General features: G+C 39.9%; 1 protein-coding gene across 1 annotated transcript in view; it reads right to left on the minus strand.

The window, feature by feature from the left end:
- The window catches only part of LOC121443640 (A disintegrin and metalloproteinase with thrombospondin motifs 19), a 167,443-nt gene that overhangs the window by 16,770 nt on the left and 133,674 nt on the right, over positions 1 to 16,999 (minus strand). Inside the window, exons 18-21 of the mRNA XM_041645465.1 lie at positions 15,919 to 16,072; positions 9,005 to 9,140; positions 4,194 to 4,398; positions 3,131 to 3,283 (exon numbers count right to left, since the gene is read on the minus strand). Of these exons, the coding sequence (XP_041501399.1) occupies positions 3,131 to 3,283; positions 4,194 to 4,398; positions 9,005 to 9,140; positions 15,919 to 16,072 (648 nt within the window). The remainder of the gene's footprint in view (positions 1 to 3,130; positions 3,284 to 4,193; positions 4,399 to 9,004; positions 9,141 to 15,918; positions 16,073 to 16,999) is intronic.

Here is a 16,999-nt window from a genome sequence, read left to right on the forward strand (position 1 = left end):
CTGCCCCTAATCCCATTGTCTGCACAAAACCATCCCAAATCTAAATGTTAGAAATCACAGAAACTAATACAAATGCAATGGAGTAGTTTAAGGCATTAGCCATATTCTGCATCTGCCTTTGATCGGTATCAGCTTCCTTAAGGATGCCGAGGCAGTGGGGGAGCCTGAGGACTCTTTCTTCTCACTGATTCAGTGTATACTGTGTCTCAGCAGGAGAGGAGCCTTTGTCTGTTGGTAGACGTTATGGACAGCAAATTCAATATTCCCGATCAAAGCCACACCAAGTTTTAATATTAAGTCCACTTAGGTGTATTGATGGTATAAAACCCTGGGTAGAAACTGAGTGAAGATGACAGATTAATTGCCCTCGGAGGAGCACAGACATCCAGCCACAACCGCATACATCTTGTTGCTATTTGTGCTATAAAGACACAGCTGATAGGAATCAGAGGTCTGTGTTCTCTCCGTCCCTGAACACTTTCATCCCGGGAACACAATAACTGCAGTGCTGGCCCTCTCCTCGGTCATTGTTTGGGATGTTTTTCATTTTAACATGAAAGCCGAATCTTAGGAGAAAGGGGGTGAAGTCAGGAACACTCACAAGGAGCCGCTGGTTTTCATTTGTGTACATTGCTGTTTGAGTTTGTGATACTGAGACCTCAAGAAGGAAAAAAAATGTCTCTAAGGAAAAGGAGAAACATATTTTCATGTAAAGAGAGAGTGAGGGGGAGAGCAAGAGGGAGGAGGCACAGACAATGAGGTTGAGAATGAGAACAACTGAGTAAAGAGAGAGCAGGCAAACCAAGGCCTACTCTGTGAATGAAGAACACTCACTAAACCAATCTCTTCCTTGAGCACCACAAGCGCTGTGTGGTAGTCGTACAGCAACATAACCCAATGAGAAGTTATTCAATCTAACTATACCTGTGAATTTTATGCATAATGGTGGTAAAATTAAAAAACCACAGGTTTTCCTAATTTTCTGAGAAATCTCCACACTGACATCCAAAGGGGCTGTACCAGCATGCACTCCCACCAGCAATGCAGGAGTGTTCCCTTTACCCCACAACCTCTCCAGCATAAGTTGTCATCAGTGTTTTTGATCTTATTCCATCTTACACTTGTAAATCTCAGAGTTGTTTTGATTTGTATTTCTCTAATAACTAAGGATGCTGAGCATTTATTTCCTTAAGTATGTTTCAGCCATTTTAGATTCCTCTGTTGAGAGTCCTCTGTTTAGGTCTGTACTCCATTTTTTTTAATTGGATTATTTGTTCTTTTGATGACCAATTTCGTGAGCTCTTTGTATATTTTAGAGATCAGACCTCTGTCTGATGTGGGGTTGGTAAAGATCTTTTCCATTCTGTAGGCTGCTATTTTGTCTTGTTGACTGTGTCCCCAAGATCCAGCAATACCACTTTTGGGTATATAGCTAAAGGATGCTCAATCGTACCACAAGGGCATGTGCTCAACTATGTTCATAGCAGCATTGTTTGTCATAGCCAGAACTTGGAAACAACCTAAATGCCCTTGACCAAAGAATGGATAAGAAAATGTGGTACATTTACACAACGGAATACTACATAGCAGAAAAAAATAATGACATCTTGAAATTTGCAGGCAAATGGATGAAGGTAGAAAACATCATATTGAGTAAGGTAACACAGACCCAGAAAACTTATTATTATATGAACCCACTCAGAAGTGGTTTTTAAACATAAAGCAAAGAAAAAAAAACACTCTACAAATGACAATCCCAGAGAACCTAGACAACAATGTGGACTCTACAGCCAGGCCAACCATACCCACATATATACACACACAAAAATACACCTATGTTTCCCACCCCTACAAACTAACCCACACACACACAAACACACACCTATGTTTCCTACCCCTACAAACTACCCACACACACATACAAACACACACACCTATGTTTCCCACCCCTACAAACTAACCCACACCCATACAAACACACACCTATGTTTCCCACCCCTATATCCACACCAAAACTACACACACACACACACACACACACACACACAAACACACACCTATGTTCCCCACCCCTACATTCACACCCAAGCCACTATACACACAAGAAACGAGACTGGTCTTTAAATGCCCATGATCTCGTGTGGGAAACATTGGAAAGCTGGAATTCACTTACTTCATATACTAAAAGTATGTCTTCCAGAATGATCTTCAGCTTATTTTTTGGAAATCTACCATGCTTCCTAATGTTCCATAGCAGATCTTTCTTTCAGTTTATGAAACCCAAGAGAGGAGGCTTATATTTCTTCTATGCCACAGCATTGGCTGTTCCGTGTTGAACACAATGCCGCCGCTGAATGTGGAATTATTACATTTGGGGAAATAGCACATTAGGGCTGTGTTCACCCAGATTCAATGAGAATTTATCTTAAAATGTGGAGCTCTGTAATGTTCTATGAAGAGAACTTATTAGGTGAATTCCACGGCCTAATCATATATGAACCTCCGCATGGGCCACGTATGTTCCGCATATGAAAAATTTATAGCAAATTTTACTGTTACCATGTAATAAAACTGCCCCCTGCCCAAATGAATTCTATCCATTTGAAGTGGTTTTAGCAGTGTTATCCTGGTCCCACTCTTGGCTAGCCGGTATGCCCCCTAGTCCCACCTTTTCCTGGCATGTTTCTCTATCCCTCTGTTGAGGCCTGTGTTCGAAGTTTGTTTTACCAAAAACAGGAAATGAGTAATTTCCGTTTCTACTGTACACAACCCAAAACACTGACTGCAAAGAACTATATCTGTCCCTTTGCTTTTCTGCTGGAAACCCCTTTATTTGTAGTTTGAATTAACTCATTTATAGTATTGTATCTATCAGATATTATTAAACATATTCTGAGGGAGGACTATAACAAAAATATAGCACAAAATAATGTTCATTATTACTAGAGATTTATTTACGCCAACTATGATGTTACACACTTTCTGTGCTTTATCTCAATCATTAAACCATTCCCTCAAATCATCATCTCGGGGAAATAGACAGGAGTCAAAGCTGGGCATTGAACCCTCTACCCCTTGATGCCCGCCTCTACTCCCTATGCCTCCTATGCCCAGCACATGTTATCCTCACCTTAGACCAGTCACCAACTCGCCACACATAGCACTTCGAGTAGTCCTCACAGTCCTCCGCCTCCCTGGGTCGGGTGGAGAGGACACACTTCTTTCTCGGGTTGGTGCATCGCACGGTCCTGTGCCGCACGCCTTTGCCACACTTGACTGAGCACTGGGAGATAATATTACAGGTTTGGATAGAGTTGGTTCAGGCTATGGGTTAAGGCATGTCTATAACAGTTTCAATCATTTCTCTTACTTTTAAAAGGATAGCTAGTAATTTTAAACAAAGCTTGTCTATCGTTTTATATCATATAGCAAACTATGAATATACGTACCTAGATAATTTTTCTGTGTGTCTACATGGGGGTGGACTTTGCACAGGTGTCACATGCGTGTGTTTGTAGGGCTCCATGCACTTACACACCTAAATTGCTGAAGAGAGGTCACTGAATGCATACAATAAGTGGTGCATACAATTATGTTAATATATATGTAATGATAATGTGAGTTTGTCACTGTGGATTTGCATGGAACACACTTGGATGTGGCACACTGCAAGCTTATAAGACTGTGTGGTGCAGTGAGCTCACCCTGGTCTAAACTGCAGCTTTATTACTTACATAGAGTTCTTGAGTGAATGAATTCCCCTAGGTTATACTGCCCATATATATAAAAAAATTAGCAAATATTAAGTTTCTTACATGTGTGCTTATATGTAAACAGTTGACCAAATAAGACGTAAAATTTCATTGCTTGCACAAATAAAATGATTGCTAAATGTTGGTTCACTTTTAATATTCAGAGACATGCAAGGAGTCAAATAGACATGTTAATGCATGTCCCTTCAAGCAGTGCTCATACGTGAGAAAAATCAAAAGTCTAAAATTAACATGAAATGGTGTATGGGTTATGTCAATATCTTTTTATGTTTTCAAAATTATCTATTTTTTTATCTGCAAAATTAGCAGTTTTACCTATCAGTTGTCGTGTACAGTGATTTGGGACTTGACACAAAAAGATTTTGTAGGAGCGAAGAGTCCGAGAAGGAAAAAGGGAAAGAAATGGGGTACGTCCGGTACCTCAGACCACACTCCTGCCTCCCACACCGTCATGCAGTCCTGGCCCTCACAGCGCTGGGCAGTCGCGGGCTTTGGCCCCAGGCAGTCCCTCTCCCAGGCTCTAATTAGCGTCCCGTTGTTCAGTTGCTGGGTGCAGGCCACTTGTCTGCTCTGCACGCCTTTCCCGCACGTTCGTGAACACGTGGTCCATTCTGTCATCATCCATCTAAAAGCAAAGCCAAGGTCATTGGAGACATATTAAAAGCTGTCAACTTACCATGTGCTCAACACCTTTGGGGTTAGCAGAAAGTTACAGTAATTTACATTAACTTTCCTTAAATTTGAACATACTATGCTTTGTGCACGTCCTTCAATGTTCCATAATGCTTATCTCTGCAATGTTCTTAACTCTCAAGATAGATATGCATTGCCATTCCTAGTGTTCTATGTGTTAACCTCTCTGCTCAACAAGTACTTAGAGAACCATGGATATAAAATGTTTTTTTGGAATTATTCCTTTTCTTTGCATTACAAATAGTCACAAAACCCATATGCATCAGGAACCACAGCCATTCTGGCGGTTTACAGAAAGGCAAATTGAATAACACAGAGATTCAGTAAGTTAGGAGATATATGGTATATGATTTAGCCTCGCTACCGATGAGCTCTCATGCAAATACAGATATATGAGTTTATTAACATGATCTCATTTTAGTGATCCTTGGGACTCTAATAATTTTTTTCAGTCCGGCTTATTCAATCACTCAGTAAGTACACACCCACCCACAACCCCCCCCCCCCCCCACACACATTTTAATAGATGAAGAGGTTTTAGTTACAATGATCAGGGTAGTAATATGTATCTGTTACTATTACTTCTAATGACTTGAGGTGTACCACAGGGCTTAACCATCTATTCTAATTTAACTTCAGGAAGAAACCAGGTCCTACGTTGTGAATAGTCTCCTTTCTCATTGTTCTGTATTTACTCATATTCTTGCAACGTGGAGGAGTCACAAGCCTATATGCTGAAGTGGAGTGAGGAGAATCCCAAGGCACTGAGACACAGCATAAAGCTACCTTGTAAGGGGTCACAAAAATATAAACACGGTGACATAGAGTCCATCTGATAACTGAAATAGCTTCATAGTGAGTATAAGGACACTGTGAGTGGCATGGCCACGTGGGCCCAAAGGATGGTTCACATTCCAGGAAATATGCAGAGGATAGAGTTGGACTTGACTACACTAATTAGAAGGCATGGAATTTAGAGTCACGTAGATTATTTTGTATGGCTAGTCCAGTGTCAAAATGACCCAGCAAGTTAATGTTCCTGAACCAAACCTAACAATCTGAGTTCAGTGGGGTCCCATGTGACAGAAGGAAATAATAATCCACCCTGCTCGTTTTCTTCTGAGCTCTGTACCAGTCCCTTGGCTCCTCTCTCCAAACAAACAAACAAACAAACAAACAAGCAAATAAGAAAGAATATCCCAGTCTGGAGAGAAGGTTCAGTGGTTAAGAGCACTGACTATATATATATATATATATATATATATATATATATATATATATCCCAAAGTAAGGTAGAAATCCTAGAGGCAAAACGTAGTTAAAGAGAAACAAGATAATTTAAGTTAGAAAAGCTGGCTAGAAACAAGCCAAGCTAAGAACACATAAATAAGTATGAATAAATATCTGTGAATTTATTTGAGAGTTGAATGAAGGGCTCCCTAAGAGAGAAAGAAAGAAAGAAGTTACATGCATCTGCATGTGTATATACATACGTATGTCTAAATATACCAAGACAACCGGCTCACTATGTATAATGTTACTTGTATGTATTATATTTACTGTCTATTTTGTATTCTGTGGATTTTTTTGGAGATGTATGTGATGGGTTTTACTGATTGCCAGTGTAATAGGATCTAGAATCAGCCTGTAGAAAAATCTCTGGGGAAGCCTGTAAGATATTGTTGAGATTAGGTTAACTGAGCTGGAAAAAAACCACATTAAATGGGAGCAGCACCACTCCCTGAACAGAGATCTTGGGCTTTAGAAGAAGCAGAAAGTGAGCTGATACTACTTCTACAGATAAAACGTGATGAGTTCCTGCAGTCCCAACTTCCCCACCATGATGGACTGTACAACTTCAAACTGTGAGCCAGAAAGGCCCTTTGTTCTCTACCTAGCTTTCTGTTCTCTTCACATTTACTTATCTCTTTTGTATGTGTGAGCTCATGTGTGTGAATAAATGTATAGATATGTGTTTCCTATGTCACACATGTGGAGGTGAGAGGACAAGTCATGGGAGTCAATTTTCTCTTTCTACTGTGTGGGACCTGGGAGTTGAACTCAGGTAGTCAGACTTGGTGGCAAGCATCTTCATTCCCCAAGCCATCTTGTGCTCCCTTAGGATGCTTTTGTGATGATATTTCATAATAACAGCAAGAAAAGGGGCATAGAGTGTGGATGGCCCTACAAATTATTCCCTGAAGAGACAAAAGAGAAGCAGGGGGAAAAAAAAGAAGGATGGGCTCTGTCGGCAGATCTTGGAAAGATTTCCTTTCATTATCCAATTATGTCATGTTCACCGCCTTCCTCACTGACATTGCTTCCTGTTAAAGACATTGTCTCCCTGTCCCCTGGAAGGAAGATAATAACATATAACTTCTAGTCTGCGGCAAAATATCTCACTTTTCTAGGTTTTCGTCAAGGCATCTTCTCGGAGGTGACTTATGGCATCAGCTGGTAAGCAAATGCTGAGAACCACACGCTTTATTCTGCCAGAGAGTTGGGAGCAACCAGGACATTCTAGTCTTAAAATTATAAGCTCATTCGAGATCCCTGATGCAGCAGAAAAGGCTGGTGCTTTCAACCAATAGTATACATAAACTGTGGTTTTAAGTTAAGAGCATCTCATAAAATAACTGAGTATTTAACACCTTTAATCCTTGCTCTCTGGAGGCAGAGGCAGGCAGATCTGTGAGTTTGAGGCCACCCTTGTCTACAAAGTGAGTTGCAGGACAGCCAGGGCCACATAGAAAACCCTGTCTCACAAAAAGAATAAATAATAATCTATCATTAATATTATACATAATCATAGATTGATATTAACATTATACATAGTAATAGTTTTTTTTAACTTATCAATATCAATATTGAAAAGAGATAGAACAATAGGTAAAGAAGTCTTAGTACTCATGGAAATATAAAGAGTCCAGATTCTTTCCTGGCAGGACAGAGCACTAGTTCTACTGGTTTCTCTGTCCAGTGCTGACTGGAAAGGACTCAGGACCTGCCTCCTGCCATAAAAGACTTCAATATCAGCCACCCAATTACACTACTTCATAAAAAGAGCATGAATAGTCCAGGTGCACAGTGGTGATAGAATGCACAGCAACGTACTTTCTTCTGCGAATTCTTGTCAAATCATTCCTGTGTTCTGTTAGAAGTATACAACCTATGTTGGGGTTAGGACTGTCAGTGGAGAAGGAAAAATTAGGAACAACACCGAATCCACAGCAAAATAAGTCTTGAAACCTCAACACTATAAAGAAGAAAAAGATTCCCCAAACATTTTAAGCTTTCACAACATGGAATAAACTCACTCAGGAGGGCTGAATAATTTTGTTTGGTAATACAGTGGGAACAGGGAGATTTCAGCATATAAAAGGGATGGAAATGAAATCCAGAAGTGAACATTTACCTAGGCACTACTAATTTCCAAAGAGAAAGGTACAAAAGCGAAATTAGCTTAACTGGCAGTTTTGTTCCTCCAACCACATAGCCCCTCCCATGTTTTCCTTTTGGAGTAGGACATTATAGGGAAGATTAGCTGTACAGGACTATAGTGCTGTACATTTTTTTTTTGCATGTTTAAGTTTAGGGTATGCAAATTCTCTACAATTCAATTGCAAAAGCAGTTAAGAAGGGGGATGAATTCTCTGATTTTCTAAGAACTTTCAACTCAGTCTAAAGCGCCGAGTCTCAACAATCCTGAGTGTCACATAAAGTAAGTATTCTTTCACTAAGCCAGAGTTATCGATGTCACTTGTTCTCTTTTTATCGGACCATCCTAAGCATGATAAGGCTTGTGTCACTGGGCTGTCTTAAACACACCGTTCATTTTTATGAGAAAGTATGTGAAATATTAGGCCCCACTATGGAAGCCATGACAAGTACCCATAGAGCAAAGTATACCCCGGTTCGTACATTCTTATCTGTTCCCACTTCCGCTACCACAGTCAGGGTCCTACTTCCTTTCACACTCACAACAATCAGCATTGCTACTTGCTTCTTATACATGAGCCTTGACAGTCTTATTGCTCTGTCTTCACTGAGGAAACCATAGTCAAACCTTGAAATCTGGAGACCAGATATCGGGAATTGGGCAGATCGTCTTGAGACCTTTTGAAGGAATGAGGATCTTAATAACAGAGCCAGAAGAATCCCATCCCCCCTGCTATCTTCCTGGGGCTAGATCTGCCCAGACTTGCCCTCATGAAGTTTTTCCTATCAAATTCTAGCATCTCGTCTCAGAGAATTCTGAAGCAAACAGGTAGATTCAACTAAACGCCAATAAGCTTGAAGAGATGACTCATAGTTTCTTCTTAAACTTAAGATGTAACCCCTCTTCCTTATTTATGGGATCATTTTACACTCTGTAGAAGTTACCCGTAAATCTTAACCCTACTCTCTCAACTGTTGCCTATTTCAGTGCTCACACTTGGGTACGGATTTCTTTGTAATACTCTGAAGAACAGTTACTTTAGTAATCACTGAGTTAGTTCTAAAGCGAAGCCTTGCAGTGACCACAAGAACACAGTTACCTTGCTTGACAAGGTTGCTCATTGCACTTTCGAATTTGTGGCTCTGGCTTAGTTAAGTACTTGCATTTCTTGTTGTCCACAATGCTGATATTCTTGCTCATGATTTTTGTGCAGGACACTGTTGTCTTCCTCTCTCCTGCAAAGAGCAGATTGGACACATAATGCGATGTCATTACAGGCTTTTGTGAAGTGGAGATATTCATATAGTTTAAACAATGTATATTATCCCAATGAAAATGATATTATTTAAAAGTCACATAACAAAGTGTACCTCTGTAGGCTTAAGGGCTTTTCCTTCAAAGATAAATGGTACTTCCTATGTTACAAAGTGATAGAGGTAGGGCAAGTTAAGAAGATGCTGATTCAAGAGTTATTTTAGGGATCTGGCCATCTTCTAGCAATAAGTAGTCAAATGCCTTGTGTCTAGAACATTCTTAGACTATTCTCCATTATGAGAAGTCTCAAAAGCACACCCACAGGTACATGTATAGATTTCATTGCTAGTGTGTACATTACCAGCTCTGTAGTGAGCTTCACAGAGTATCACACACTTTGGAGTGCACCTTACAGCTTCATCCTTAGCGCTTCTGACAAAAGCCCTAGTAATTCTAGAAATGACTGTCACTTTTCTTTGGTAAAACTGTGAATTTATTATGTAAAAACTCTTTTATAGTAAAAACTACTTGTATTTATTTTTCTTAAAGACACATACATATACCACTCTGTTGATATTAGCATCAACTTTAAAGTCTAGTAAATGTGTTCTAATTTCTTTTTTCGCAACCTAAGTCTTATATATAGTATCCAATTAAGAGATTTAATAATGTATTTAATTTGTTGTTTAATGTTATCAGCAAAAAAATGTTAAAGACAGAGGGCCATCTTGATTTTTGGGTTCACTGAATGATGAAAATGTCAATTGCAAACAAAAGGAATAAATTACTGGAACAGAAATTTATGACAAATCTGGTTCATGAATAATCGTTGGTACTAAAAACCAAAGTTGCAAGCTTAAGATAACATAAAGATACTTCTGTTATACCAAGTAAAATAGAAAAAAAATACATCTTACTACTAAAACAATACTGAAAATGGCAATTATATTTTAGTAAATTTTCTTTGGCTAATAAAATATATCTTGGAACCCATACACAATAGTAACTTCAAAACTGAAAATCAAGACGATATCCCTAAAACATAACTCTGTAAAACACATTTTTAAATATTGAAAAATCAAAGCATCTGAATGCCGAGAGCTCACCTCCAGTTTGGAGCTGAGGGCTGGTTACCTCCTTACGACCTGGAGTTAGCTACGAAGAGCAGCAGCTGTGAGCTGTGTGTGCTAAGATGGCAGGGGACTGATGGGAGTACGTGGGGTATTCTGCCCCTTACCCTCTTTTCACCCCCTCCTCCTTGACTTATTATTTTCCTCATACTAAATATTTTCAGGATACAAAAGCATATTGATAACACTTCTTTTTTTTTTCATAAAGTACCTCCTTATGTCTATTCAAAACTTTCTTCCTTCAACCTGCCCACTGTAGTACAGTGAGAGGGACCTTGGATACTGCTACCTATCAAATTCTAACATCTTGTCTCAGAGAATTCTGAAGCAAACAGCTAGATTCAACTAAACGCCAATAAGCTTGAAGAGATGACTCTTAGTTTCTTCTTAAACTTAAGATGTAACCCCTCTTCCTTATTTGTGGGATCATTTTACACTCTGTAGAAGTTACCCGTAAATCTTAACCCTACTCTCTCAACTGTTGCCTATTTCAGTGCTCACACCATTGGATGCTGCTGACTTGGGGGGTGACTGAATCCCCAAGTGATACTAAAGACAATTTTCAAATGCACATTCTCATTTGGGGATATTTACTTCTATTGGTGCTTATAAATATTAAATAGATATATTAAATATATTAATATATATTCGACTTGCATCCAAGAGATATATAAACATATCTATGTTTATATAGATATAGATACAGATAGATAAATATATAATGCTTATATATCTATGTTTATCTATCTGTATATCTGTCTGTCTGTCTTGTCTATTTCTATTGGATGGAAACAGACTATCTTAATGGAGACGGCCCTGTGAATAAGAGATAAGCAGAGGAATGCAGACTTGCAAATTTTGGTGTAGTTGAGACCAGGAGAATGCAGGAGCTGAAGGCGTGGACATAGTGGGGCCCAGCAAAAAAGAAAATATCCTTGTGGCAATGGTGACTGGTGGGAAGTTCCAATTCAAGCAGGGAGTTGAAATGTGTGTGTTGGAGTTCATCTTGAGAGACAATTGTATTATGTGAAATCCCCCTTGGTAGCCTGTGTTGCTTTTGTTATGAAGGCCCCAGAGGGCAAGAGCATGGAGGGCCCATGTGGCCCTTGCTCTCTGTGCCTTCAGATGCTCCCTGAGCCTCTATGCCCCCTTAACACACTGTTTCATGCCTTGAACATTTTCTTGTTTATAAACAATACTTTTGTATCTAGATGTTATGGGCTTTGGCTTTGCAGTCCTCAACAAGACGCTCTTCACGTTTTACTTCCCGAATCCCTGCCTGTGATCAATATAGCCCCACTCTTTATATAGTCACAGGACAGAATCTGGGTCACTCTCCTTCATTGCTTCTCCCAGATTACTGTGTTGTTTTTGACACTGCTTCTAAAAAAAAAAATCTAAAATCATAGTACCTTAATGGTTTTCCCAGTACCATCTTCTCAGTTTTTAGTCCTATTTTCTTTCCAACAATCTTGATTTTTGTCCCATTTATGAAATAATAATTCCTTATATGAAATAAAAATTCCTTTTATAATGATAATAACAACTTACTCCTGTCTGGATGTTCCATAACCTTTTCTCTATTTTTTTTTATCATCTTTTATGTTCCCATCCTGTTAGTGCACAGAATCTGACAATTTCTAAAATCCAAACAGGTCCTATAACCCCTCAACCCTACCAGCTCTTCAACGTCCTTCAATTCCATGCACCTTCAGTTCCCACTTCATACAACCGTTTGAACTCAACACATACAGTCTCAGGCCATCACTTACTCCTTTCTTGCTTTTGAAAATCCCCATTTTTGCTCTATAAGAGTATTTGCAAACCATACACAGGCAGAAGGTACTGCACACTCACAGGGATTGAAGTCACGATAAATTCATGACCTGGAATTCAACTGGACCATTAGTGCTACTTCAGACCAAAATGCATGTTCCCATTAAGATGCAGATGAAAGGGCCAGCCTCTCCCTGGGGCACTGGCCAGATGTTAAGCATCACAAAAGCACTAATAAACTCAGTTAAAATCACTCAGTGTCAATGATAATTTAAATTCCTATTGTAAGTGGCCCCTTTGATGCTCATGTTTCTGTAAATAAGCAAAGACACGGTGGATAGGGCAATTTTAGTCCCTAAATGAAAGCTGATCACACTCCTTCCTATCTTTGAGCAAAAAAAAGTTCTAGCACTCAGTCATCCAGACTACCCTTATGCCAGCACTGATACTTTGAACATACCATAAAAACCTTAAAGAAACACAATGACCTTAACTGTTCCACTTTCCTAAAATGTGAAACCCAACCAGGGCTGTTTTAAACACTTTATACTGACTTTTTGATCTCTCCCACGCTTAGTGAGCTCTAGGCCACCCTTAGCCATGTCTCTATGTTAGAAGGGCACACTTTCTCTACTGGCTTAGTGGAGGGACTGTCGTTACTGACAGAAGGACAGTTTCGTGATTGGAGCCAAAAGAAATCTGCCTTTGTAGCAGGGTCTGCTGTGACGGAGGAAAACAGCAACTATCTGCGTAAAGAACTCAGTACCCCTTGTGAGCTGGCTGAGAAATGCCCTCCCAGGAGGTTCCCTGTGGCATTGCAAGATTAGTCCTAGTAGAAAGATTCTCTTGAACAGTCAGTTCTTGTTCACTTTTAATGGAAAAGGTCAAACAAGACCAAGCAATGACAGATAAGCGGCTAACAGTCCAAGCTGCAAAAGCAACAGGCTGTCCAGATGTGGTGACAGCTGCAAGTGTCAGCCAATAGCAGCAGCAACAGCAGCAATAGGGGAGGACCTGGAGTCGGTGTCTCTTACATGGCAGCTAATGGCAGCAGCTCTAATGAGAAGCAGGTGAAGGGTGTGAGAGAACAGCCACAGCAGGAACAAGAGAGACAACAGCAATCAAGGGGATGCAGAAAGGTGGCTGGATGGTAGAAGGCTGTAGAAGCCAGAGAAGAGAAACTGCAAGTCCTGGTCACTAGAAAAATTCCGGGGAACTGCTAACTCTTTAGGGCAAAATGTCTAACAGTCCTGGCTAATATGCTATAACACTGACCTCTGGCCATGATAGAGGGGAACTTACTAGTTGTATTGATTACTTTTCCATTTTGTAATAAGACATTATGACTAAGGTAACTTAAAGATGAGGTTCTTTTGGGCTTACCGTGTCAGAGGGCTAGAGTCCCTGATGGTGGGGTAGAGGTAGCAGGCTGTGGGTGGCTGGAGCAGCAACCCAGAGCTCACATCCTAGGGCAACCAGGATGCAGAAGGAACTGGGAATGCATGTAGATTTAAGACCTCAAAGTTGTCCCCAGAGACATTTCCTCAGCATGAACAGGGGGACCCTGTATTCAAACGCCTGGGTCTTATGGGTGACATCTCCTTTAAGCCACCATAGGAGAGGAGTAAAAAGTGCCACCATAGAGGCCTGCACGAGAGTACATATTGTTGCTGTCCCTACCTCCTTGTCCCTTTGCATATGGTGGCTTTTGCATTTTTATACATGAATGTAATATATTTTGGTCATATTCACTATATTGTTTGCCCTCTCGCTCTCATCAATCCCCTTCCATCTCCTAACTTAGTCTCCCTTCTACTTTTATGACTTTTGTGTGTGCGACCCAGTGAGTTTTATTAGGGTTACCCAGATGAGCATGGATAAGGCTTCCTTTACTGAAGTGCACTTACCTTCCCAGTGGCTGTACCACTAAAGCCATGCTTCTCCTTCCCAAGTAACCATCAAGTGCCTATGGGTTCTAAGGTAAGGATGGGTACCTCGGGGGCCCCTTCCCTTTCCATGACAGAACACTAATAGGGCCCTTTCTCTATTTTGCTATGAAATCATTCTACTTGGTCTTTTGAGATAAATATCGTATTAGAATTAATTTTACAGCACTAGCACTGACCTCTTTATTTTACGTCTAATAAAAATGCATCTTTTTATTAGACGCTAATCAGTTCTGCATGTACTTGGCTACTTAGTAGATTTTGGCCTTTGGTTGTTCTGTCCTCCTTGTAGTATTTCTCTCACTTGCCAGACAGACAGCACTGTGGCTCCCATATTCATTCCCTGCATTGCTTTTAATCAGCTTTGCCTTTTCTTCTCATCTCTCCAAAAGCTCAATGGTAGAACACCCCAAATGTCAATCTTCCAACAGCCTTCTCTTTGTCTCCAGTCACTCTTTCAGTGACTCCACCTAGTCTCATCATATTTACTATGTTATTCATATGTTACATATGAATAACTTAATATTCCCTCTCCAACATCAGGCTTACATCCCCAACTGCACACTTGACATCACATTAGACCAGCATGTATTTCTTACTTCTGTTGAAGCCCTTGATCCTGACTAATCCTGACATTTCAGGCTTTCCTTTGCAAGTAATGATGACAGTATCCAGTCATTTGGAAGAACCATTGCAGTCACCGCGACTCTTCAGCTTCACATCTAGCTCAACAGCATGATTCATGAGTTCTCCTCCTCCCCTGCGGCCAAGTGGCCTGATTCGCCTGTTTCCACAATTGTTGGAGTGCCGCATCTGCCTTTTTGCTCTGTTCCATTGGAGTAGCAGATAAGAACACCTTTTTTGTACCTCCTATCACCCACAGAAGAGGGGTAGCAGGAAGCACCTAGCAATCGTCCGCACATCTGGTCTACCCTTGCTTCCCTTTACCCAGTGCTCTGGTCCACATTACAGCTTCAGCCTGTGCTCCCCTAGAGTTTGACTCAGCATGGCTTCAGTGGAGGACTTTTCTGAAAATCTAGTTTATGGTGCACTGCCTCCCTCTCACTTTCCCCTCCCCTGATTATTGTCCTCATTTCCTATTTTAGTATTCAGGATATATTCATGCAGTATTTCTTTTATTATTCAGGATACTTTTATCTATCCCGTTTTCTGTTTGCTTCATTAGGATTTGATGTGTATGTGTGTGTGTGTGTGTGTGTGTGTGTGTTTCCATATAAAGATAAAAATTGTCTCTCAAGAGCTGTAATAAATTGTGTTGTAATTTTTATGGGGATTATATTGGTTTTGTATGTGGCTTTTGGTAAAATGACTATATTTACTGTAATAATCTTATCAATCCATGAGCATAGGAAATTGTTCCATATTCTGATATCTTCTTCAATTTCTCCACAGTATTTTAAAGATTTTTTTTTTATCATGCAAGTATTTTACTTGCTTGGTTAGAGTTACCGCATAATATTTTATATTTATTGAGTCTTCTGTGAAAGGTGTTGTTTCTCTGATTTCTTCAAGGCAGCTGGCTACTTAGCTGAAAGTGTTTATCAGATGCTAATAGTAATCGAATGTATATCATGGCCTGAATGGTGTATCTGGAACCTGGTGTGCTGTAAACAAACACATTACTCTCTATGTCATAAATATAACAAGCATCTCAGTGAGTGAAATGGAACAAGGGTGAGGAGCCTTTTCAGTTTAAGTAAGATTCTTTTTCCATGAAAGAGTTCAGATGTTCAGCTGGTACACACATTGTAATGAACGTAGTTTATAAACCTTTACATATTCTTGAATTGTAAATTAGAGATTGTAGATCTATTGTTACTATCAATGGTTAATCAGAAAACAACTGTTGGATGTTTTGAAAAGAAAGAAGTTTTAAAATTCTTCACCTCCTCCACATGTGGCATTGCAATCCTCCCAGCCTGCATGTGTCCACATGAAGAGAGGTTCTGGCTCCTTGGAGCTCTGGTTGTCTGGAAGTGGGTCTGATGGAACTGTGTATTCATAGTGAAGACCGTAATTCTGATCCTGAAACAGGAGTACCTGTGACACACAGAGTGATTAAGGAATATAATTTAAACCAGGGCAAATTCAACGACAGAACCTACAAATATATTGATACTTAAAAATATGAGTTACACAATGAACACAGCAGAAATTACTTTTAAAATGTCATATTTTTTTCAAAGATGGAGAGTCACCTGTGAGCTAAACATGTCACAATGAATGAGGCCGGAAATAACTGATCTTTTTTTTTTCTTTTAGATTTGGCAGACCATTTTCCAAAGTGTGATATTGTATATGATAAATTTTGGTGTGTATGTGTTCTAGGGGCAGAGACGTATGCTGCATCTGATGTCAAGATATAAAATAAACTGTGGATTTCTCACACTTATAAAGAGATGGAAAGGAAATCAATACGAGGTGTGTTGTCTGTTTTATGCCAACTTGACAAAGCTAGAGTCATTTGAAGAGAGAGCCCTCAAATGAGAAAATATCTGCACCAAAATGGTCAGTAGGCAAGCCTATGCAGCTGAGGCACTTCTTAATTATAGATGTAGCAGCAACTCCCAGAGACACAGGCTGCAACTGCGCAAAGCAGACCAAGCTGTGAGTGACCAGCCTCCCAGCTGGTTAGGCCCTAGGCATTGGGGCAAAACCCCAGGCCCCTTCCCCACCCACTTCTGCTGGAAAGATTAGCTATCCTAATATCAAACAAAATAGACTTTAAACTAAAGTAATCAAAAGAAATGAAGAAGGTTATTTCATATTCATCACAGGAAAAGAATCCATCAAGATGAAGTTTCAATCCTGAAAATTTATGCCCCAAATATAAGGGCGTCCGCATTTGTGAAAGAAACATTACTAAAGCTTAAATTACATATTAAACCCCACACACTAATAGTGGGAGATTTCAACACCCCACTCTTGCCAATGAACAGGTCTACCAGACAGAAAACTAACAGGGAA

Source organism: Microtus oregoni, unplaced genomic scaffold (genome assembly GCF_018167655.1).
Source record: "Microtus oregoni isolate MIOR12 unplaced genomic scaffold, Mior012 000110F_ref0000174, whole genome shotgun sequence".
Lineage (NCBI taxonomy): Eukaryota > Metazoa > Chordata > Mammalia > Rodentia > Cricetidae > Microtus > Microtus oregoni.